At 38.2% G+C, this 26,427-nt stretch overlaps 1 protein-coding gene, 1 long non-coding RNA gene and 1 other non-coding gene across 5 annotated transcripts in view; 1 reads left to right on the top strand and 2 right to left on the bottom strand.

Annotated features, from left to right (window-relative positions):
• Positions 1-26,427, top strand: part of LOC101744951 (bumetanide-sensitive sodium-(potassium)-chloride cotransporter) — a 55,393-nt gene that overhangs the window by 20,102 nt on the left and 8,864 nt on the right. For all 3 annotated transcript variants that reach the window (XM_021350223.3, XM_021350222.3, XM_004929566.5), the window contains 12 exons: positions 1,837-1,975; positions 2,364-2,649; positions 9,481-9,555; positions 10,347-10,527; positions 14,198-14,457; positions 16,156-16,264; positions 18,938-19,077; positions 22,811-23,038; positions 23,912-24,143; positions 24,340-24,461; positions 24,691-24,826; positions 26,031-26,242. In XM_021350223.3, the coding sequence (XP_021205898.2) occupies positions 1,962-1,975; positions 2,364-2,649; positions 9,481-9,555; positions 10,347-10,527; positions 14,198-14,457; positions 16,156-16,264; positions 18,938-19,077; positions 22,811-23,038; positions 23,912-24,143; positions 24,340-24,461; positions 24,691-24,826; positions 26,031-26,242 (1,995 nt within the window). In that variant the 5' untranslated portion in view covers positions 1,837-1,961. The remainder of the gene's footprint in view (positions 1-1,836; positions 1,976-2,363; positions 2,650-9,480; positions 9,556-10,346; positions 10,528-14,197; positions 14,458-16,155; positions 16,265-18,937; positions 19,078-22,810; positions 23,039-23,911; positions 24,144-24,339; positions 24,462-24,690; positions 24,827-26,030; positions 26,243-26,427) is intronic.
• Mir3284 (microRNA mir-3284) lies at positions 7,140-7,238 on the bottom strand. The gene has a single exon (NR_107569.1). It is a non-coding gene; the product is annotated as a microRNA mir-3284 (primary transcript).
• Positions 8,500-10,615, bottom strand: LOC134200848 (uncharacterized). The gene is made up of 3 exons (XR_009975926.1): positions 10,577-10,615; positions 10,360-10,488; positions 8,500-8,852 (listed from the first exon to the last, which is right to left on the bottom strand). It is a non-coding gene; the product is annotated as an uncharacterized LOC134200848 (long non-coding RNA).

The following is a 26,427-nucleotide window of genomic DNA, read 5'->3' as shown; positions in this document are numbered from 1 at the left end:
AAAAAACCTTTATACTTTAACGAATTTAAGGTACTATTTTATATACCTTTACTGCCTGTTACCTGCCCAAGTAACCACAATCGGAACTCTATAATCGCGGGTCGTTCTTACCTGTGTTGGAGACATACACAGAGAAACTTTCAGCTTTTATAAAATAACGAAGGTCTGGCTGTCGCGGGCTCTTGCTCTATAAGCTGTGCAAACTTGTTAGTCCAGCTCGACACACGTTTAACGCATGAAAAAAAAAAACATACTTGTGATTTTAATTCTTTTCCCGGAAATTATTACTAATTTATTATACAAAACGTGAATTTTAATAGACTGGATTGTTGCGACCGCGATCTTAGTCATAGCCGGTGGGGCGGCCATTATGCAAATTCGCAATTCACGAGGATTTTAATTTATAACCGATACGTATCTTAAGGTAGCGTTAGAACGCTCCGCTTTCGCGGAGCAGCGCCGCGTCCTCGTTGCAAAAATAGGACCGGACTTGTCGCTTCCGACCGTCGTGGCTACGATGCTCGGCAGCGACGAGTCCTGGCAGGCGAGTCCACCATCTCGCAGAAGGAGGCGGCGGAACGGGAGAGGGAGAGCTCTTCTTCCCTCTCGGCGCCGTGCCGCCGCCGTCGAGCCGGGGTTCGGAGGAGGGCGTTAGTCCAGCTCCAGCCCCTATGAGGAGGCAGTCTCCTCCCGGTGATGGTCACGGGGCGACCTAAGGGGGTTGAGGCTGCGCCGCACGCTACCGTCACTCTAGCGCGCTGGCACCAGAAGGACGGGACGGCGCGTCGGCGGCTGCGGACTGCGATGCGGTCCGCATTTTCGTCGTCGCTGTCGTCGCCGAACATACTGTTGAAGAGCAACCCGGTCGGCGGTGTATCGCGTTCCGACCCGGCAGGCTGGTTCTGGCCCAGCGGGGTATCCCGGAACACCAGCGGCACCGCCCGGGCGGCCTGGTAGGGCCGCCGTACCGCGGAGACCGACGTCGTTGGTCGTCGACTATCGCCTCGACGACCCGTCGGTCGGGCGTCCTCGGGGTGGCGCCGCGTGTCTGGTTGTAGTGTTGACCGCGGGAACCCCCCTACTCTGAACGGGTTCTGACCCCGGACGGAGATCGGACGTCGGGTGTAAGAGTGCAGGGGAGTCGTTTAGTGGGTGGGCCCTAAAATCCTTGGGCCCGCGATCTGCTCTCAACACCTGCAGATCGTTGAGTCTCACATACCCCGCGCGCCCCCTAGGCGCGGGGACCTCGTAGGAGGTTCGGCCCCCGGCCCGAAAAAAAAAAAAAAAAAGCGTTAGAACGCTACTTTAATAAAGCGGTGCGACACGATAATCCTCTTATCGTGGCGATTGCTAATTACTTATACCTGACCCAGGTGACGAAGCAACGCAAAGTCACCGTAGTCCTGACATGTCTTGTCTGATCCCCTGGATTCATTTTCGGTGCTTTTAGGCCCCTCAAGCACTGGTCACCATCGACCTCGAAGAATTCGACGAGCCAACTAACCCATAGACATCTCAGTGGGTCGCGATTCCGATCCGGTGGAAGATTCTGTGAAGCACTGCTCTGGTTAGGGCTAGTGGTAGAAAACTCTCTCAGGTTGAGCCGTGAGCTCACCTACCCATTCGGGTTTAACAGGAATAGCCCCATAGGCTACCAGAATATATATAGGTAGGAAAAAAAATTTGACATATAATTCGAACCATCGCAAAACTTATCAACTGCCCTTACGCGAAGTAAGCATGCAGCATCCATGCAAATGAGTGGTAATGTTAAAGGCGATTGTGTTCGATTTAATAAGTAAATCAACAAAATTTAATGTTTTTTTTTGCCGACAGGTGCGGTGCACATTCGAGAAAATTATGCAGTTGAGAACAACTACAAGAATACAAAGCACATTTCAAACAGCGTCATCTAATTTTTTAAACCGCCAGTTTTTGAAAGCCAAACGCAACTTTACATAATGGAAGATAATAGGTAAAGGATATTAAAAAAAAACATTGAAATTACAGCAAAAACTAGTCTCGCACTGCATCCCACCAATCGGTGCAATTTGTCCCTCGCGTTTAGCCTTCAACACTACTGTTAACGGCTACTGATAACATCTCTAACGGCCCACTGACGTTAATAATGATCACAATGAATCGCGTAATGTAAATTGCATCCATATTAGAGGCTGGATATTCTTTATTTCAACTTTTAGTCTTTGATATCACATATCATAATTGGTTCTGTATTTGAGATTATTATTTAAATACTCCTGACGATGTTCGAAGTATTCTTGAAATGAATGAAGTAACAAAGTTTTGATACAAAACAAAATACGATTGTTGATCAATTAATTACATTAATTCAATTTCTGTAGATTTGTCGTTTCAACCGTGGAGGGGGAATGTAAGAAGAATGGTATCCACATGGGAGCTAATATCATATCTCGTCCACTACGGTCTTCCTTGGAGACTGTCGAGCGAGGAGTTACCAACGCGCAGCCGGACACCTGGCTCCACGATGCCGGCTGGAGGAGAAAACGCTCTCTGGCACAGCTGACAAGGGAAGCGCTCCCCAGAATGGAAAACTACAGAAATTCGAAGAGAGCCCTGAAAAGACCTAGTTTAGGTGAACTACACGGTGACCACCTAATAACTGAAGAGGTGAGTTCTAAAATCTTCCAAGAAAATCGTTTTCACGGTCTATAGATAGATTATTTGTTCACTTTGTCAAAGTATCATATTTTACCTTAATAATGACGATGAATTGAGTATTATTTTCTAGCTAATTTATAATTAATAGCTTATTTTTAACCGACTTCAAAAAAGGAGGAGGTTCTCAATTCGACTGTATTTATTTTATGATTGTTACCTCATAGCTTTTGACTGGGTCAATCGATTTTGATGATTCTTTTTTTATTAGAAAGCTGATGCTTTCCCTGTGGTCCCGTTTCGATTTAGTCCCGTTCTGATAATGGTATCCATGAGAAAACTATATAAGCCTTAAATTTACATTAAGTACGTGCGCTACAAATAGATGAATAACTCAATACCTCAATATCACGCCAACCGATTTCGATGATTATTGTTTTTAGTGTATATTAATTTGTTTTGGAATATCCTTTTTTTTCTATTTGATGTCGATTTTTGTTAAATCATGTCTATTTACAATTATACTTAAGCTCTTTCAAGACCTTGAATTCCTATTTAGAATTAGCGAAATATACCTACGAATGAGCATGAAGGTTGGTTCAAAAACACAATATTTACAATGCCCAATTCAAGCTACTGTTAGCGATGACACTAATAATTATTAAAATGGTCGAAAATGATTGCGACTGTTAAAATATCGTTAAGAGATATTAAAGTTATGTTACACGCAATAATAACCTGTACGGTAATTATTATTTGTAATTCGTAGCCAGGTATTATTGGTAATAACCCCTATTTAAATTCATTACCTGATCAGAATGGACGGTAGAATGGACGGTCGAATTCTAAAATTTGTTTTGTTATCTGTCATCTAAGTACTTTATTTTATTATGTTTATTCCTTTTTTTAAATAAGTTGTCACATGGATATATTAATTGACTGTCTTAGTAATCATCCCTATCGTTCCCAAAAGGAGCTTACGAAGAGTTGTTGTCGATTTTATTTTGGTTTGATCGGCTGAAGGTTGAAGAAATTCACAACGCAAAAATAGGTTAGATGTTAGTGGACTTACTTCATACGAGAGCTTATTAAATGACGTACCACCAGTAATTACGCATAATTTTTTCGTTGAATTGATTTTCATTGCATGGCGTTCATGTGTCATACAAATCGATTCATCCTGGAAGTCGTTAATGGGCGCATGTTAGGTACGTCATATAGTTGCTTAGAACAGTGCGTTTAGTGCGAGTTTTAACGTTCTCGATAGCGTAAAAGTTAAATCAAATTTGTATGGATTTGGAACGTTTGTTTGCGTTTACCGCTAGGGGCGCTGTTCCAACTACATACAAAGGACAATGCCCATTTTCTATGGGCGTTTGGGCCCCTAAAAAAAGTTGTCGGGTGATGATGATTTTAACTTAATTTGATAGACAAAGAAATATCGTTTCATATTCAGAAAACGATTTTTATATTCTCACCCAGGTTTAAGAGAAATCTGTTTTTTTCTGCAGCTAAAATTAAGTTGTTAATTGTTTTCTTCGAAATCAATAATCGCTCTCATCATTATTTACAGTATTAAATAAGTTAGTTGTGGTTAATGTTACTAGAAATAAGCCCTTACGTACATTTTATTATTATTATATCCTCATAATTATAATAAAATGAAATGAAATCCGGAAGCCGGCAACGATATTGTTGTTGTTGTTTTTAAATTCGCCAACAAGCAGGCAAAGAGCGTAGCCTATACAGCCTAGTCTGTCATAGTTATATTTTTTATATATTTTTTATGTTAATAAAAATCCGGTGTATTTCTTTTTATTGCTTTTTGGGAGTTTTGACGTCAACTTGATGAATAGCACATTGAGTGAGCGTGAATTTCCGCAGACCTTTTATCTTAAAAAAAAAAAACAGTCACTGCTATGTTAGCCACAGTTTTATTCCAATGCCTCAATAATCGTGAACAACGATTATTGACATTTAATACACAAAACAACACCCAATTTGTATATTATACATCACAATAAGCTATTAAAAAAACATAAAATAAAACTTCAAGTGTGACGCTTCACTCGGGTTGCTGCCAAAACTCTCTGATCATATATAATAAGAATAGAGTAATGGTAGGCCATTGAGATTTTTACTAATGGAATCATTAATATCTAAAAATATTAAATAATTCATGGTTTTAAGTAATAATTATTATTACAATACATAAATATTGAATTGAACAACAATAAACTAAAAAGTCTGTGAATTATAACCATTAGCAATTTTTTTAATTTGTTGTTCAAGTCACAGACAACTCTTTCGTTTGTCAGCATATAAGTTTACTATAAGGCTGTATGGGCTAATTTTCCCTTTGTCTATTGGCGAATTTAAAAACTATGGCACTCAGTTTTGGGATGTTATCAAATAAGTAATTTATTTTTTTGTAAAACAATGCCAGGGTGAAAGAAATGTTGATACATAAACCAAACAACATGAAAAAATAAGGCATAGTTTTTCAAGTACAAATAGTTTTGTCATGAAGGTGGCCCACTTTTGGGCATTGTCCTTTGAGTTACTTTTACGCTATCGAGAACGTTAAAAAACTCACACTAAGCACACAGTTCGTGCAATCCTGCGGGTTGTGAACACGGGGATAATCGCATTGATATACCGTTATTGTCGTCTAGAACATCGTCGGTATACCGTCTCATATGACAACCACTACAACATGTTCCTTTTTTTTTATAAATCTTGCAAAATTAATCATATTTAAATAAACTGATTTGAACAATGAGTATTTAACTTCACAAATAGTTTCTACAGTGCGATTCGTATAGAAACGGAATTCGAATAAAGCCGCAAGGCATATTACTAGCTTCGCTCGACAGCATTGACTATTAAAACGTCTCAATAAAAACCTTAGTATTATTAATAACCATTTTAATTTATGGATTCGTATGTATTTGCGTTTCGTTGTGTTTGTAAAGTCAATTTGATATTACACAACCTTGATTCGGTTCTTGTAATCTAGCTGAAATGTTTGTTTACACAGCTAAATGTACTGTAAAGTTTTATGAGAAATTACTGGTATATGACTCGTGATAAATTCAATCCAAATACTGTTTATCCTTCTATTCCAAGAATCGTAATAATTTTGCATAGACTATACTCGACAAGTTCACGGCCTAGTTTTGAAATGGTGATAGGAGCTTATGTTAGATGTCACAACGCATATGCCGCCACCTAACTTTAGACACGAGGAGGCAGTCCTAATGAAATTATACAGTAGCTGTCATAACATTCAAACCGAAATTCAATGTTGCTTTGTAGCAGAAATAGGCAGAATAGTAATATCTACTCATGCGAGTTTACAATATAACAAACTACCAGTAATTTCACAAGTTGAAAATTTATGCTTTTTGATTTTTATTACAAGTTATTATTCCTTCATCGCGGAAGTCATTCGTAAATACGCGCTAAGTATTTAATACCATAGACCGCGTTCCCCCGACCGCTCTGGGGGAAGGTGTAACGCGGCGCCATCAAAGCGGGCTCTCGGCCCGCTGAACGAGGGAACCGGTGGTCGTGTCGCTGGCGGCCACCGGTCCGGCGTCCGTGGGACGGTGGGATGGATGTAATGTGCTCTGCGTCAACCCTGTCCCGCCGTTTCAATAGCCCCGCCCCGACTGGGCTCCGGCCCGGTCCGAGGTAGGGCGCCGGTTGTGAGCGGCAGGAGTTTTTAGTGAGGTTCAACTCCCACATACCCCACCTGCCGCGCGGGTGGGGATCCGGCGATTTTCTCCTGTGGAAAAATTGGTAGCAGCATACGGGATTTTAACACAGGCATAGTAGCATCGTTTGATGCGAAAACACTGCTTGTCTTTCCCTTCAGAACCCGACGAGTTCAAAAATATCTTGGTAAACAGTTAGCTAGTCTTCTCCATTTTTATCAATGAGGCTGAGAGCTGGACAAAAGGTCTGAAAACCCCAAACAGGTTGAAGCCTTCGAGATGTGGAGGAAAATGCTGCGGAGCCAATGAAGTGTGAATCGGATCAACGTATTTATACTCGCGATGCTCAAAATCAAAACGAGGCTTTCTAGCACCTACCTCAAGCTAATCTTTTCGGATACTTTGTTAAGAAGGACGGAGAGAATCTCGGAAAACTGGTGGTTACAGATAAAGTGTAAGGAAAAAGAACGTGGGATCGCAGTCTAATGTGTTGTTCTAACTAGATCCGGGCTATGCTTGCTTCCACCATTTATTAATGCTCTCCGAGTAAAGGAAGGCAGGATAAAATACCATCGTGAGAGCGTAGGTCATGGATGGAAGCGATCACGACCTTCAGAAATTGGAGCACTACTGAAAGAATAGGAAATAGCAGAAAGCGGGTCATGCACGGAGCGTTGTCTCTGAATGCTAGGCTCAAGTACCTACCTACAAGTGGTCGAGGTGATTTGCCCTTAATAATATAGCCGTGAGCTAATCTCATTATTTAAAACAACAAAACCCCCGGTTCTTCAAGCCCCAAAGGCGACGTCAACATCTTTATTTCTTTCAATAAAATCATTAATACGTCCTTAACCTTACAAATATTAAGGAGCTCGCGAATGTTTGTGTAAAACGTTTATCTTCATTTGTTTTAATTAATGCCAGCGGACGGGCACACAGTAAAATTCTTCTGTATAAATTAACCTTGATAAGAGAACGCCTATTCATTTAAGTGACGAATTCATAACCACTTGCTAATTGTTTCAACAAAGACAACACTTGTTTAATTCATATATCTGTGCTCCTCGTTGATGCCTGAGGCCTGAGGAAATGGATATGTTGTGGTTATCGTAAGAACTAGCTATGCGAAACGTACTTACTGGTTCGGTTCAGTGTGTTCCGCGTGTACATTTCTCAGCTATCTTTCACACTTGGTTTATTAAAAACTGGGTGTCATTTTTACTGTTACTGGTGGTAGGACCTCTTGTGAGTCCGCGCGGGTAGGTAGCACCACCCCGCCTATTTCTGCCGTGAAGCAGTAATGTGTTTCGGTTTGAAGGGTGGGGCAGCCGTTGTAACTATAGACCTTAGAACTTATATCACAAGGTGGGTGGCGCATTTACGTTGTAGACGTCTATGGGCTCCAGTAATCACTTATCACCAGGTGGGCTGTGTGAGCTCGTTCACACATCTAAGCAATAAAAAAAACAACATCAGAGAACAATCTCTTCACAATCGAAATAGTAAACAATTCTTAATTCGACAATATTCGTTTTGTTAATTTTTGTTATGCAGAACTTTTTTAAAGGGAACTCGATTTTGATGGTTCATTAAAACTAGTGCATGTTATCCCATTTAGATTTTAGCAAGATCTGACCAGTAGTTTTTGAATTATCCTTAATAATGCATATTCCATTTCGACTACATTGAGAATATTCTGTTTCATTTTGTTGTTGACGCTTTTTTATTTATTTACTAGCTGTACCCGTCCGCTTCGCTGGGCATTTAAAGGCTGGGCACAAAGATTCTCATAATTAATGCTCCTGCAACTGGTGTAGGGAGTCCAACACTCATAATATAATTATTAGCCTATCCATTAAGTACATGTATTTTCTACATGGATACCAAGTTTCAAGTTAATCGGATGCACGGTTCAGTAGTTATAACGGAACATGCGTAAACACCACTGTAGATTTATATATTAGTATAGATTATTATGTAATTAGAATTAAACCAAAAATAGCAGTCCTAGTAATTTGAACTCTAAGTGAATGTCTCTATCTTGAATTCTCACACCCTTATCTAAACCATTAAAACTATTATCGAAGACTGTCTGTGAATCTAAAACCTGTTAGAATAGTACCTAAACAAAAAAATGATCATTCGGGTTTCATACATTTTTATTTTAGGTTAACTTTAAAACATTTTGTTAGTGCGACCATGGATGATTATGTTTTTTGAATTATTTGATGTTGCAGTGGTACCGACAACATAAAAATTAATTATAAGAAACATTAACGGTTCAATTTCGTGAATATGTATTTTCGCAATTAGATGTAAATTTAAATATAGTATATATACATTTTTTTTACACCACAACAAATTCTTTATTTCTTCTATAACTTCAGTATTCTTATAGTTTGGAACGAGCCATTATTATGATGTCGTAAAAAAATTTGCGTTCAATATTGCTTACACTACTTATTGGAGTAAATTTATCTTCATCATGGCTATACCCTGGAAAAGGATAACTATTTATAGTATTGCATATACACTAATGTAAAATATACTATATAAACTGCAGCTGGGGTCATGGATTAGTTGTGTTCATTGTATTATAGTTATCTACGTGGTGGATACTTCTTGTCTTTTTTTGTCTTTTTTTTTTAAATTGAATCTCGTAATTTTATTTGTAATTTTGTTTTCAATAGCTAATTTCGAGGCTTGCTCGCTATGTAAGTTTATATGCGTTTGCTGAGTGCACATATCATTTAAATTGCAATCCAGATCAGATTTAGATACAATTTGTACGATTTAGTTAATATATAATGTATTGTAATGATTGTGATTTGTTTTGTGCATTGGTTATGTTATGCACGTTGATTTGAAATCACCTCAACATAATAGCGTCGCTGGCGTGTAAACCAACAGTGCGTGGAGACATGTGGTGTCTATTATGACCACAAATGCTGTCGCCTGTCACTCATCTGCGACGCGATAATGCCAACAATAACTTACATCACATCGTAGATAGTAAACTTATATTGTTTGGATTAGAATTATTGCGCGTTCACTCACTCACAGCTGTACTAACACGGTACACAATATGGTAATAATCATGTGAATAGCTGAAGGTCTTTTGCAGGAAGAGAAAACGCAGAATCCGAGAGACACAAAATCACCGACACCAGCCGGTGGAATCAAATTAGGATGGATACAAGTGAGTACTGAAAATTTGGACGAATATAGTAATATTTTAGAAATTTAGGTCATCTCCAAAACTGTTTTTGGCTATTACCACATTGCTTACACGCTGCGTACCCTCGGGCTATGGTAATGACATCACCACTTCTCTCATCATATAGCCCATAAGATACCCAATAGAAAAACATTTGGAATTATTTTTCTTTTGTTTACTTTTTTTTTTTTGTTGCTTAGTTGTGTGGACGAGCCCACAGCCCACCTGGTGTTAAGTGGTTACTAGAGCACATCTACAACGTAAATTCGCCACACATCTTGAGATATAAGTTCTAAGGTCTCAGTATAGTTACAACGGCTGCCCCACCCTTCAAGCCGAAACGCATTACTGCGTCACGGCTGAAATAGGCGGGCCGGTGGTACCTACCCGTGCGGACTCACAATAGGTCCTACCACCAGTAAATGAGATCAAGATAATTCTGCATACTCACATTATATTTAGATGTGTTATAATAATATCTTGATTTGTTTATGTATTTTTGAAATAAACAAAAAAAATTTTGCCCTACCTATTTGCTGGTAGATTATGGGACTATTCCAGATTCGCGCGGGCGGGTAGGAAATAAACATCAAATTTCGTAAATCAGTACTAAAGAATCGAGACTTGGAACTCATGTCTCAAAATGAGTGGCGGCATTTAAGTTGTTGATGAACTACTTAAAACCAGATGGGCCGTGGGCTAGTGCAGCCATGTAAGCGATAAAAAAAGGAAAAAGAACCTTATGAAAGGATATATGTATATTTTTCGGGCAGGGTGTGTTGATACCATGTCTCCTGAACATCTGGGGCGTGATGCTGTTCCTCCGTATCTCGTGGGTGGTGTCGCAGGCCGGCATTGGCTGGTCCCTGGTCATCATTGCACTATCAGCTGTTGTGTGCGTCATCACCACGCTATCTATGAGCGCAATTTGCACCAATGGAGAAGTAAAAGGAGGTTAGTATAAGTATTATTTAGTAAATACGAAAGTATAATAAATACCAACTATAATATTAGTTTTGTAAACGGTACAACTTCACGTCTGAAAAAAATATTGTTTTTAGATATAAAATATATTCGGACGAAGGATACCTATAGGTTAAATGTTCATAAATTAGATTGCCGGAAGGAATTAGGTCTATTGTATTTATATAATACATGTAAGTAATGAAAAATATTAAGAAAAAACAAACTGTATGCTTAAATAGTCAGCTCACGGACGCTCAGCGAGCCATGGAAAGAGCCATGCTCGGAGTTTCTCTGAAGGATAAAATCAGGAATGAGGTTATTCGACAGTAAACTAAATTCATCGACATAGCTCAAAGAGTCAGTAGGCTGAAGTGGCAGTGGGGTGGCATATATGCCGTAGAATTGACTATCGCTGGAGTAGAGGGGTTCCTGAGTAGAGACAGCCTAGCACAAAACGTAACGTGGGACGCCCCCTGGTTAGGCAAGGGAGGATCCAGCTTTGGCGCCAGGAGGGGGTCACATAGTAAAATTTTCGATGCGTTCATTCCGCTTTCATACAAAGTTATTATATTATATTAAATTAATTAAATATTGAAGGTATGTAGTTACATAAAATCTGTATGGTGACAAAATATATAAATAAAATCATTATGTTCAATTAATGGTTCACCTAAGTCTTGGAAGCAGCTCAGGGGGGGGGGGTCATGACCCCCATGACCCCCCCCTGGATCCGCCTTTGTGGTTAGGTGGTGTGATGACCTTCGAAAGGTGGCCGGCAAAAGGTGGATGAAGAGAGGCTTATGTCCAGTAATGGACGACTGTGGGCTGATAATTCGTCATCATCATTCTCTCGTTCTTCTCCTAGTCACCTGGGGTCGGCACAACATGCTTTCTCCTTCCATACTCTTGTATCATATACCATTTCTTCGCTCACTCCCCTCTTACCCATATCGTCTTTCACGCAATCCATCCATTTTTTCTTATCTCTACCTCTTCCACTCTCCTGTGGGCTGATAATAATGATGCTTAAATAAAGAAATATGCGATTTATCTATGTAATGATTTTATTTGTTTTAAATCCATATAGAAATTAAATAACATTGACTTGTTTGTATGTTTGTAAAACAAATACACCTGCATTCATTTACGGTTTGTCCCCAATTATCTTTAATAATTGTACTCTCTGCCCTTCTTTTGGTATTGGAGTAACAACACTGGTATTCATTAATGTTCCGTACAGTAAAAATCTCGGAATGCTCGCATCGTTGACGACCGTGACTACTGTACCACGGGATCGACGTCCGATTTCCGATCGGATTGTTTGTTAAAATAAATTTAGCATTCAAAGTTTCGCTCAAACATGTATTTGTTTGATATAGCAGAGCAGAAATACTTTAAATTCTTAAATATTAAGTGTATTATATTATGTAAATTCCTGGCTTGAAACGTCCTTTTGATTTTAGATTAGCGATTAGATTTGCTCTGTCAGACTCGATAGTCTTTGTACAAAGTTAAGATAACCAAACTTCATCGGGGTGTCGCCGCGTGTCTGGTTGTAGTGTTGACCGCGGGAACCCCCCTACTCTGAACGGGTTCTGACTCCGGACGGAGATCGGACGTCGGGTGTAAGAGTGCAGGGGAGTCGTTTAGTGGGTGGGCCCTAAAATCCTTGGGCCCGCGATCTGCTCTCAACACCTGCAGATCGTTGAGTCTCACATACCCCGCGCGCCCCCTAGGCGCGGGGACCTCGTAGGAGGTTCGGCCCCCGGCCCAAAAAAAAAAAAATTAACCAAACTTCATCCACAACGTCTGTTAACCTTCAAGGCGGAACGCATGACTGATACGTGACATAAGTGTCGGGTAGATGGAGGTACTCGAAGTCGGAAGTATCTAACACTCCGGACAAAGTAAACGAAAGTAGTAATAGCAGTCAAGGAGGTCAACATCGATGATTTGCGAATTCAGTTATGATGATATTGGGTACTCCAGATTAAATAAACAATAAAAGGCTTAATTGCGTTTTCTGATAAATGTATAATATAATGAGAAAACAACATTTAAAGCCCTTAATCTAATAAAATTTATATTTTTAAATAAATTGAACTTTCTTTTTACTAATGTCAAACTTCACTGAATGACATATAAGAAAAATCCTTTTTATGAAACTAAAGAGTTTTAGACTATGAAGGTCAATTGAAAACCATAGCCATAATGTCATGCTCGAGACATCATAATGCACGACAGTCTGACCTCAATTTCATTGAGCTGCAAGACAATATGACACTGAATTTTACCTTTAATAGCGCGTTATGTTGGACCCTTTCCGAAGCAGATAAGATAAAGCACGGGAAGATCAAAATAACCCATCAGGACAATACATTTATATTGTGAATGTTTTTGTGAATTAGAAGAAAAAAACGATACACCCAACGGCGCCAAGCTTGGTTTAATTAATTAGTTGTGGATGTTGGATACACAGACGAGACTAGATAATGTAACAGTCAGACTGCGCACACCCATCATATTTAGGAAAGGAATTGATCGGCCGATGACGCCTTGCTCCCATTATATCGTGGGGTTGAAAACGACCTGTCGAAAGTCATACCGATAAAAAACTTAGGGTCCCGAATATAATTGAAACAGGGTACGATTAAAAATTTTACTTAAATAAAATATATCTGCTCTCTTCTTTTTCTTTACTTTATCCCACTAGGTGGGGTCGGCACAGCTAATTTTTCTCTTCCATTCTCTTCTATCAGCCGTCAGCTCAACACTCACTCCTCTCTCTCTCATATAGTCATTCACACACTCCATCCATAGCTTCTTTGGGCGAATAAAATATATGTAATTTAAAAAAAATGCTTTTATAGCAAATCGGCGGGCGCTAAACTTTGAAATAATATTTTTCATTCTGGTTATATTGTTCAACTAATTAAAATATATGTACATATACATATACATATTGTCATAGGACCTTGATGCACGTGGCAATTTTCACGTTAGCCGGACGTCTTGAAATTAGTGAAAATTACATTCAAATATTCCGCAGCTACTTAGATAACTTACACGTCAAAGGAATAAAAACGTGTTAATCAAATAATTCACATACACAGAGTACCTCCAAATGCATCTACGTTAGTATGAAGAAAGTCTAGTTAGAAGAAAGTTTACCTGGTTGACGAAGGGGTTTTTGAACACAACGCTAACAGCAGTGTGTTGCCGACTACAAGCTAATAAAAATAGCAGACCATCCAAGCAAAAAAAGGTCTCTTTTTGAATCGAGAGATTTGGCAAAAAAGTTTGGTGACCCGTGTAGTCTAGGTCAGCGATTCTCAACCTACGCATACCAATGCTTGCGGTACATTCCTGTCTATGTGTACTGTGAATGTTAAATGATTCAATTGAGACATCGACCTCATGTCTAAAAGGCGGCATTGAAGTTTCAATTTTGAACCTTATTTTTTATGACGTCAAATCTGACAGATTGTCCCATTGAGTTCTCAGCCCGTCCGATGTTATGTGATTCCTGGAGGTCACTGGGCATTACAAATTTTAAGTCGATAAAGCTTAGGGCTACACCTAGTTCTTAATATTTTTAGTTTCAACAATTTCTGATACATGTCCGTGTTCGCTATATCTATTAATATTTGTCCATCAGGCGGCATTTACTACATAATATCAAGATCTCTCGGCCCAGAATTCGGGGCTTCTGTGGGCATAATATTTGCTTTTGCCAACGCCGTGGCCGCGAGCATGAACACCATCGGTTTCTGTGACTCCATGAACCACCTCCTCAAGAGCTTAGACCTGCAAATAATCGACAACAGCTACAACGACGTGAGGATCATCGGCGCCATAGCCTTATTCGTGATGTGCGTCATCTGCGCTGTCGGAATGGACTGGGAGAGTAAAGCGCAGGTCAGTTCTTATCTTTTCTTCTTTTTTTACCTTCGAAACTCCAAATTACTTAAACGGTATGAACACAGATCATAGATCACAGTGTGTGTTTCTATGATCAGTGAACTGTGTTTCTATGATGATCTGTGGGTATGGATATGATGAATTGTATTTTATGTTTACCAAAATTGTGTAGCAGGGGTTAAAAAATGACTGTCATAAATATTGAAAACCGTGAAAGTATCTGTATACGTTTTCGTGAGCCTTGGAATAAACGCCGAGACTGTTTGACAGGTTGACAAGCGTTGAATAATAAAATTTATTTGTTAATTGAAAAGTCTATGTGTTTGTCTTGTCAAACAAGCCAACCCGCGTCGCGTCGTCTCCGATTGATGTAAAAAAATACCCACGGATAAACAATACAATTTATTATAATTTAAAACCGTGCAACCAATGACATTATACACATAGAGATGTCGTACTTTTCAACTGTAACTACATAGCGTGAACGCACGTCAACGAAAAATGCGGACGTTAATAGGAAGTTTCTGGAAACATTCCATTGAATACTATATTCAACTTTTGGTATTGGTTAAATTAATTAAAAAGACGTTGAAATATTCGACAAAAGTTGCGTGTCTCGTACAGGGGGGTACAGGGACTGCCCATTTACTATGCCAATTGTATTGATTAAGTTACTGTGAGAATGAAATGTAAATGGGGCAAAATTTTTTTTACGTGAAATTGCTAAAATTCGAAATGCTATTAAAATAATAGGTTATATGAGATTTAACACCCTGCCACCAGAACTAAATAATTTTAAGGAATTGCCTATATAAAATTTATAATTTTTACTAAATTTCGTTAAAAATATTTCGATACTTTGTGCTCGTGGGATCGGATCCAGTGTTATTTTTCCAGCCCTGCCACCCTATAGTTCCGTCACTGGCCACCCTAACAAATTACATTTATTTTCGATCTTGTACTGAGCGATCGAGCGACCTTGCTGAACTATTCCGAGCCTTATTGAATAGCATCACGGTATCTAATTAATTCGGAACTGCCTTATTCTATTATCATGATTCGATTTGTGCGTACATAATATTGACATGTGACACTTACATTAATATAATTGAATTGTCTGATATATACAGTTGTTTGTGTCCCGAACTGGCGATATATTACCTATCTACTTATTATGTGTGTTGACAAATATGAGCTTTTGTAAGATATCATTTAGAGGGTCATCCATAAATTACGTCATACATTAAAGGGGGGAGGGAATGTGACATTGGTTGACAAGGGGCAGGGGTGTCAAAAGATATGTGAAGTAATTTTTTTTATTGCTTAAATGGGTGGACGAGCTTACGACCAACCTGAAGTTAAGTGGCTACCGGAGCCCATAGACATCTATAACGTAAATACCGCCACTTACCCTTAGATATGAGTTCGAAGATCTTAGTATAGTTACAGCGTGGCTCACCCTCGCCGGATCTTTTCAGTGGGTCGCGTTTCCGATCCCGTGGTAGATTCTGCGAAGCACTGCTCTTGCTAGGGCCAGTGTTAGTAACACTCTCGGTTTGAGCCCCGTGAGCTCACCTACTCGCCGGGTTACGGTGACATAGCCTCTCAAGGCTATCAGCTTTGGTAGGAAAAGAAATAAGGCTACCAGCGGATAGGTAGGGTGAACAAAAATGATATGAATTATCTTTGTTTTAGAATTTCTTGATCGCGATTATAGTGGGCGCAATCGTCGACTTCGTTGTTGGTGCGGTCATGGGTCCGAAGAGTAACTTGGAGGTTGCAGAAGGATTTGTCGGCTTAAGTAGTAAGTTCCGTTTGATAATTTCCCCTTATTGAAATGCCTTCTCGTATCAACATCAAAGGCAATAACAAATTCAATCTTATACCTTTAAACGAGCAATTCTTGTATATATATATAACCTGAATCTCGGAAACGGCTCCAACGATTTTCATAAAATTTTGTATACATAGGGAATTTCGGGGCGATAAATCGATCTAGCTACGATTTATTTTCAGAAAATGTTGTTTTATTCGTGTTTTCAATAATCAACTCTTCCCGACATTTATTGGCGATTAAGAATACTATTTTTCTTAATTGAGGGAAACTAACCAAGATGGCGTTATCAAAAAAAAACCGAGCAAAGCTCGGTCATCATCTAGTAATATATAAACAAATAACTGGGAACAAATCACGCACGGTCATCGGGGCCCCAATTCGTATTCCCTGTGTTATGGGCACGGAATAGATAAATAAGGTTGGAAAGGCTTTTGCTCTAATTTTGTATTAGAACCAGTGTCGCCGCTTCATCCCCACTATTTTAATTTCTACACATACACACACTGTGATTACAAGTATTTCGCACACAACAAAAACACCCACACATAGATCTCAGGACAGATATTCGTTCGCAAACTAGCACAAAACACCCGTAGGCATACACACTCACACACGCAAAAAGGCAATAAAAATGTTCATACACGCTAGTGCTTGATAAAATCGATATTCTTTATCGATAAGTTATCTGATGAATGAATGGAGAAAATGAAACATGAAATAAATATTGAAAAAAAAACTATTTTACTTTTATTAATTACAAATAGTCACTGTCGCTGGAATAAAACGTATTTGTTAAGCAGTTGGCGCTTGCTATTAATTGCGAATGAATTTTTCAAAACTAAGTGTATTCTGATTTTTTTTATGGTAAAATAATTTTCAGTAAAATGTTTAGAGCAAATAGTACTCGTCTTTGTCTCCAGTTTCCTCTACCTGTCACGTCAATCCATGTTCCCTGTCGTTAGGTTCTTTAGGAAACCTAAAATTTTTTATTTACTGCATAAGTCAAATAGCATTTTACATAGATTTTAATACGTCTTAGACAATATAGTAAATACCCGTAAATGAGAGGTCTACATGTCCCTTTATATTATACCTTCACTTTAATTCAATGATAATAATTCAATAATAATAATACATATTTATTTTACTCAAAATACGTCTCACCAAGAATATACTAGGTATCATTAATTAAATATAAAATAATGCAAAAAATATCCATGTCAAATGTAAATATAGTCGAGAATTCTGTCGATGATTTTATTTCACCACATGGTCACCTCACTATCGACAAACTGCACCACGGCCAATCAGGGCAAAGGCCGAAATTTCAAAGATTGAAGTGTAGAGAACGCAATGCATGTAGTACATTGGAAGCTGACTTGGTCATTGCGTTCATTGGGCGAGTACACATCGCGCAATGTATGCTATTTATAACTTGCCGCAATAATATTGTTAATGTTTATAATTTCATAATGCTCAGTATATTTTTATGTTTTAGACAAATAATATTGTAATTAAATGGTAATTTCGACTTACCGATCGAAAGACATACCTCCTCGCTCTATACTTGAGGTCTGATTTTTTGTTTTACAAGTTATAATTGCACAACACGGCACTATAAAGCGGAGATCTGTTCGCCAAAGTAGTCCGAAGCGCACTAAACGCGGTGAATGAAAGAATCGGTCGAGTTATGTTTGTACAATCATAACCGTGGCACGCTTGCCCCGCCTACATTACCATTCCAACCTTATTTATCTATTCCGTGGTTATGGGTACTAGAGTCTGACATGCATATACGCTTAAGTTAGATACATATAGATAATACAAATCGAGACAAAGAGCAAACAAACTTGTTCATCACACGAATGTTTGCTCTATGTGGTCAGGGGAGTTCATTAAAGTGTAAAAAAAAAAATTTATGTCATTTAAAAAAAACTTTGAAGTTATTTTTACGCTGTTAGAAGTTACGGAGCAAATATGTAATACGAAAATACGTAATACTTTAATTAAATTTTCTCGTCCAAGCGATTGAGCCTATTTAATTTGGTATGACGGTAGGCAGGTATTGCTAATGTCCATGAGTGACGGTAACCACTCACCATCTCCCGATCCACTAACGGTGCTTTTAGGTATCGGTCATCGATCTCGTCGAACCCGTCGCTTGCGACGAAGGGCTCGGCGAGTAAATTAAATCAAAGACACAGCCCACTGAGTTCCTCGCTGGATCTTCTCAGTGGATCGCGTTTCCGATCCGGTGGTAAATTCTGCGAAGCACTGCTTTTTTTAGGGTTAGTGCTAGCAACGTCTTCAGGTTTGAGTACCGTGAGCTCACCTATTTGTTAGGGTACGTTGACATAGCCTCTCAAGGCTATATATCGGTATCAATATCAATCAATAGTAGGAAAAAAAAACTCATCATCAGATGTACTCGTCTGGCGACGAGGGCAATAAAATAAGTTAAAATAGTTTGAGCCTTCGGAAATAATTTAGTCTAACTTTTAATCCATTGGTCAGAACAGACTTTCTCCCACGCAGGCTGCGAGCATAGAAGTTCGACTATGGGACATAACATTACCTAAAACACTTAAATGTTACGAAATAAAAAATAAAGTATTTAATCGCTTATTTGTTTACTCTCAGCATCAACGTTCGTAGAAAACTTCAATTCTGACTTCAAATACAGTGAGGGCATGGAGCAGAACTTCTTCAGTGTCTTCGCCATATTCTTTCCATCCGTGACCGGAATACAGGCAGGCGCGAATATATCTGGCGATCTGAAGGTTGGCAATTTTTTTTTAATAATTAGAATTAGTTCGGTAATTTTGTATATTCTATATTTAAGTTCAAATATTTTTTTTATACTTGTATTTTTACCGGTTTTATTTATTGTATTTTGAATTAAGATTTACAATTACGGTAGCTACATACTATTATTATACAATATCGTTTCAATCGAGTTTTTTTAAAATCTAAAATTCAATTTCCTCGGTGTTTTCCGAGCGCTATGACATGTCCTTCTTCAAACGAGGCTAGCGGAGAGTACTTTATGGTAGGCAGCGGCTTGGCTCTGCCCCTGGCATTGCTGACGTCCATGAGCGACGGTGACCACTTACCATCAGGTGAGCCGTATGCTCGTCTGCCTACAAAGGCAATAAAAAAAAAATTATTATAATAATAATTGTGCAGTGGAATTTCATGAACGAATGCCCTCTGTTTCTAGTAAAAAAATATATACAATCGTGTCATTTTGATACTTTTGGTGTCAAATATATGTATTTAACCGTGAGACAAATTTCTTTGGCAATGACATTTTTTGTATCTTTTTCTCACCCTGGCTTATAAGAAAATTTCTAAGAGACTAACCATACTCGCCCACTTCGCTGGGCATTTAAAATGAACATTATTATTTATTGTCATTATTATTAGGGAGCCCAACACTTATATAAATATTAGCCTATACATTAACTACATGGATGCCAAGTTTCAAGTCAATCGGATGCACGGTTCAGTAGTTATAACGGAACATCCGTAAAAACCACTGTAGATTTATATATTAGTATAGATGTAACTACCCACTAAAGTGCTTTAACAAATACGATGGCTCGTTGTATTCGAAAGATCGATATGACCATGTAGAAGTTTAAATTTTACCATTCTTCACACCTTAATACCATTTCTTTTTTAAATAAACATTTTTAAAGGTGTGTTCATGAGCGCATTCATGAAGGAAAGCTTACACGTAATTATTTGGTGGCACGAGATATAAATTTATTATACGCTGCGCTTTTCCTATTTGTGCAACGAAGAATCAATGAATCCAGATCGGTAAAATAAAAATTCTTAAATTTGTTACAATATTCTAATGCTCTTGTTATATCCTATCTCATATCTCACGATGGGACTGTGTTAGCTAAGAGTTCCGGTTGCCGATAGCTCGTCTATTCGTCAGAGAGAAACGATTATATACCCCTGTAAATCGTTGTAGCTTGTGCCAATACTACGACTATAACATTCCTAATAGTTACTGATTTAGCTTGTATGCGCGTAGTTAAACACCGAAGTGCATTGTTCTCACAATGGATTTGTCAATAACTCATTATGTGTTAAGCAACGTGTTTTGAAAATGCGTTTAAAATAGCAAGTTGCGGGCTAATCAGAGTACCTAAATAGGATGATTCACTGAGCCACAAAATACGGCAAAGACACCAGTAAAGAGATTAAAGGGCGTTGAAAAACTTGACGTAACGTTCTACTAATTCAAATAAAAGATAAGTTGACGGTTCCCAAACTAGGAAAAAAAAAAGTCGCTTCTCAAACGGTTATTCAATATTTCGAATTGAACGTAGGTGTTTTCGCGATAGGTCAATACGAGCTCGACACTACAAATTCTATAATTATCATGTCATACATTCAAACATCGTTCAACATATTAGATTAAAGAATTTCGGCATTTTAAAGCCAATCGAATGAACTACTGGATCCAATAGAAGGATCAATTTGTTTGACCTGCAAACATATCGTTCTTGATAAAATCGCGCAGCGGACACCGAATCGATTCATTAAAGCCAATTGAAGTGGGCGATGCATGCCGGACAGTGAGTCACGATGTTTGTTATTTCTAATGATTTACATCGTTCCACTGAAACAAACACGGCCTCAGCGTTAAGTTTCATTCCGAGAAAGGAAACTAACAGCTTTGGTAGAACACGTGGTAATCACTCGCATCGATTGACTCATTATCATGGCGTTTAGACCAAGCCGCACTCTCTAAAACTGACCATAAATCATAATCCAGCGGATTAAGATCGGGACTAGACGACGGCCAGTCTTCAGCTCTGATGAAGTCCGAAACGTTCGTTTCCAACCAAGACTGCGTAGACCGAGCTTTATGACCTGGCACCGAGTCTTGCTGGAAGGACCATTCTTGATTATTGAACATGGTGTTGTTAAGGGGCTTCACTGCCTTCTCAAGAATGGTGAAGAATGGTATATACACTTGTGCCGATGTTTTGATACCTTTTTCACAAAAGTATGGCTCAGTCACTCCTTCATAGCTAATACCCCACCAAACCATCACTGAAGTCGGATAGTGCCCACGTTGCACTCTGTCGACTAATTGGGAAGCTTCCTTTGAGCTTTGAGCATAAATACGGTCATTTTGTTTGTTAAAATGTTGCTAAACTGTAAAAAATTTCTCATCCGTAAACAAAATTTTTCTATGACCTCCCTTTGCGTACCGCTTCAGTAGTTGTTTCGATTTTACCACCCTATTCTCTTTTAAATTATCAGTTAAGAAATGAGCAGTACGTCTCTTATAGGCTGCAAGTCCTAAGTCATCTTTTAAAATACGCGACATGGTTCTAGGTGCTATCTTCATCTCCCGAGATAAAATATTTTGCTTTCGGACAGGATTTCTTCGAATTCTTTCCCTTACTGCTTTGACCACCTTTTTCGTACGAACACTACGTGGACGGCCAGATTTTTTTCTGTCACAAACAGAGGAGGTCTCATTGCACCTATTAATAGCCCGGTACACAAACATTTTACTAATACCAAGCAATCATATGAAAATGACAGATTCCAAATTCAAATGTAATATTTTGTTTATTTTTAATTGTAACAGTATTTATGGCCAGACTTAGTAGTCAAAAAGTACGGTGGAATTAACCTATCGGGTCCAAATATAAATCTAAGCTAGGTATCTATACAAATACACACACAAAAAAAACCAGTCTATTCGATCAAGAGGAATTCAATGACAAATGCTTGTAAAGAACAATTGTATATAAGACTAAAGTAAAATCATAATAGCTCTCAGCCCACTGAGTTTCTCGCCGGATCTTCTCAATGGGTCCCGTTTCCAATCCAGTGGTAGATTCTGCGAAGCATTGCTCTTGCTAGGGCCAGTGTTAGCAACACTCCCGGTTTGAGCCCCATGAGCTCACCTACATGTCAAGGAGAAGCTGAAATAGACTCTCAAGGCTATCAGCATTGGTAGGAAAAAAAATAGCTGTTGTAATAGAAATATGAACCACAGTTTACGATGATGTTGTCCTTATCGTAAATCTGTATATTATGAGCATTGTTTACTATAATGCCTTTACCTGTTAACTCCGGCACCACAGACGTGGAAATGAAGGTCGTGTATTTCGTTCACAACAAAATTAAATATTTTTTTACTGTAAAATTTATATTCCATTATCATGAGCATATTCTCCAATAAGGTAATAAGTACTTTAGCATCTCAGACGTTTAATTAACAGTATGTTTATGTTTAACAGTATTTGAATATTTTTAAATGCCGTTTGCTATTCTAAGTCGTAGTTTACAAAAGTTGTATCAAAAAATTTTTTATTAAATAAATTTCGGATTTTTTTTCGAAAATTTTTCCTATCCTATTGTGGCTGTCTAAGTTACTAAGTCGTAGTTTAGATGTATAAAAAAATTGTTATTAAAGAAATGTCGTTTTTTTTTTTCTCGAAAAATTTACCTTTCCTATTGTCTGTTCATTAGGACCCCGCATCCGCCATACCAAAAGGCACGTTATTAGCGCTCCTAATATCTATGGTGAGCTACGCTATGATGGTTTTATTCACCGGAGCCGCAGCCCTCCGTGACGCGAGCGGAAATATCACTGACCTGGTCATCAGCAACGGCACAGTTACAAATTACAGTGCGGTCAGTCAGTGTGCTAACAGCACATTATTCCCTTGCAAATATGGGATGCACGTTGATTTCGAGGTAAGTTGCAATAGTTATGTGACCATAGCAATTCTAGAAGACAAGATATTTTCAAATTCAAATTCAAATTCAAAATCATTTATTTCAACTTAGATGTCAGTATGACACACTTGTTGAATGTCAAAGTACAAATAACAATGTTAACTCTACCACCGGTTCCAAAAAAAGCCACAGTCCTGAGAAGAACCGGCGAAACAAACTCAGCGGGCTTTTTTTTTTGTTTTTTCTCAAATATATTTGAAAGATCAGCTTGCATATATACAAGTTCCGATAGCATTCATAGCGTCAGTCTACCAAGCAATATCACCCATTTGGTGGAATTTTTTCCCTTCGGTACTATCTCCAAAATTAGATACATGTCTAAATCGTCTAATTCTGTGGACAACTCCTTCACGTTGTATAGATAATATTAATAATATTGGATAATTATGTGTGTTATATAGTAAAAAATACAATCGTTTATTGCCTTCCGCACGGGAAACATAATTAAATAATAAATAGTATGTAGATGAAAAACGTCAAATAATATATGTAAAAAAAATGTAAATAAAAAAGTAAACGTCGCATATGGTCGCGATCCTCAGTAGTGAGGGAACGATATAGAAGAAGAAGAAGAAGAAATAAAAAATTTATAAATAAAACAAAATAGGATAGCTCAGCTGATGCTGTCCGTAGTGATTGCACTGAACAGCACTGATTGGAAATCAGGAACCTCCCTATGATGTTGTGTGGTATTTAAAGCTACGTTTTCACCGACTTACTTATCAAGATTTCACGTTAAACATATTCAAAAACTCTCTTCATTCTAGCATATTAAATAATCGAAGTCTGTTTCTAATGGTATAATAAAATCAGTATCCGTTCTTTGTTTAGATCATGCAACTGATGTCGGCGTGGGGCCCCTTCATCTACGCGGGCTGCTGGGCGGCGACTCTGTCCACGGCGCTCACCAACCTGCTGTCGGTGCCGCGACTCATCCAGGCGCTCGGCGTCGACCGCATCTACCCAGGACTCATCTTCTTCTCGAAACCGTACGGACGACACGGAGAAGCCTACAGAGGATACGTGCTCACCTTCTTAGTGTCCTTACTGTTTCTACTTATTGGTAATTATTTCAATTTAACTACTCTAACAACTGTACATAAACTTACTCGTAATCTAAAATTAAATTAATAAGTAAACAACTTTTTTTACTGAAAAATTAAATTTTATTTGTATATTTTATTTAGATATTATAAATCAATAAACAGATGATTTTTATGCTTAGAAAAGATCCGTAGTAATTATGTATTGTGTTACAGCGAAATTAAATGCGATCGCGCCATTGATCTCCAATTTCTACCTGGCATCATATGCGCTGATAAACTTTTGCACGTTTCACGCGGCGCTGGTGCGGCCTCTTGGCTGGCGACCTACATTCAAAGTAAGCTTCTTTTGATAGACATTCAAATATGTATTTGATTACGTACTGATATTAATGTATATTATACTTTCTCAGTGAAAAGTTTGAAGCTATAAATTTTTTTTAAACTAATAATCAACATCAGAATTTGATAGACATTCAAAAATGTATTTCATTACGTAAGGATGTTAATGTATATATTAATGTATACACTACAATAATTGTTGTTTTCCAAATAAATAAATTACAGTACTACAATGTTTGGGTGTCCCTGGCCGGTTTCCTGATGTGTGTCGGGATCATGTTGCTCATCAGCTGGATCATGTCGCTCGTGACCATTGCAATATTCTTCACGCTGTATCTCATCGTGCACTACCGTAATCCCGGTGAGAAAATATGGTTTTTTAACGTTATTTACTAAATTTCAAATATATCACTATAATCATCAATTATAAAGGTTATCGGTTTTTTTTTTTCCTACCTATGCTTAGAGCCTTGAGAGGCTATTTCAGCGTAACCCTAACGTTTGTAGGTGAGCTCACGGGGCTCAAACCTGATGACTGTATATTTTTTTTTAAGATCCTATTATATACTTCAGAAGACGAAATCGAATAAAAATAACGACGGATTTTTCAATGCTACTTAAGCCAGGAACTCATAATTTTTATAATTTTTCATTTTTATTTTCAAGTCAACCGTTGTCAACTATTGCACTGTTGTTTGTACCTACAATTCGGGTGACATATTATTATATCACATACCTTCTTATCGATGTTCTGAATTGATGATCAGTTTGTTGGTACAACTAAATAAATAAATAAATAGAATAAAAAATACAGTGCGTGTCTTTGTCATTGAAATGGGATCACGTTCGTTCGTGCTAGAAAAACATTTATAAGTTTGTTTGAAGATCGTATCCAGAAAGCTGTTTGAAATGCTAGTTGAATTCCTTGAAGATTATTTGCAAGATTTTATTTACGTTCATGTGAATCACACGATCTCTTTCGTCGGGAATTAATAAAACCAAATTTGTTTACGTTTGGCAATTGAGTATATTTATATATAATTTAGCTGGAATCTATCATATCTTTAATATTTTAGTAACAAAATTAATTTTACTTGTTTTGTTGATGAGTAAAAAAATTGATGAGTTACTGGTGGTATTTGGTATTGTGAGTTCGCACGGGTAGCTACCACCACCCTGCCTATTTCTGCCGCAGTTCTGAAGCAGTAATGCATTTCGGTTTGAAGGGCGGGGCAGCCGTTGTACTGTAAAACCGGAGACCTTAAAACTCCATGTCTCAAGGTGGGTCGCGGCATTTACTGTCATTTTTTTCAATGTCAATGTGCTCCGATAACCACAAACAAATTTTTTTTTTTTGCTTAGATAGGAGGAGGAGCTCACAGCCCACCTGGTGTTAAGTGGTCACTGGATCCCACAGACATCTACAACGTAAATACGCCACCCACCTTGAGATATAAGTTCTAAGGTCTCAAGTAGGTATACCTAGTTACGTGTATCGAGTATGTGTCATAAAAGTAGTATATCGTCTCTCAAGAATACATCGATATATTATTTGAATCGTTCAGATGTGAACTGGGGCAGTAGCACGCAAGCTCAGATGTACAAGACGGCGTTGTCCAGTGCCCACAACCTGGCCCGCACTGGGGAGCACGTGAAGAACTACTGGCCGCAACTGCTGGTGCTGGGGGGACGCGCCCACGCTCGTCCGCCGCTCGTAGACCTGGGTAGCCTCATCACCAAAGCCGGCTCTCTTATGATCATTGGAGATATTTCGAAGGTTAATAAAATTTACCGCAATCTCTTTTTAATACGCTTTTATTAGCTTCAGTCGTATGTATGTTTGTAACGAAACATGATTTTGACCCCGGATCGGATTAACTCGAAATTTGATAAACTTATTAAGAATCGATGACAATGCAATATTAAAAAAAATATTAAAAAAATCGAAATTCAACTAAAAAA

This window comes from Bombyx mori, chromosome 21, assembly GCF_030269925.1.
Source record: "Bombyx mori chromosome 21, ASM3026992v2".
Lineage (NCBI taxonomy): Eukaryota > Metazoa > Arthropoda > Insecta > Lepidoptera > Bombycidae > Bombyx > Bombyx mori.
This window is presented reverse-complemented; position numbering and strand designations above follow the sequence as displayed.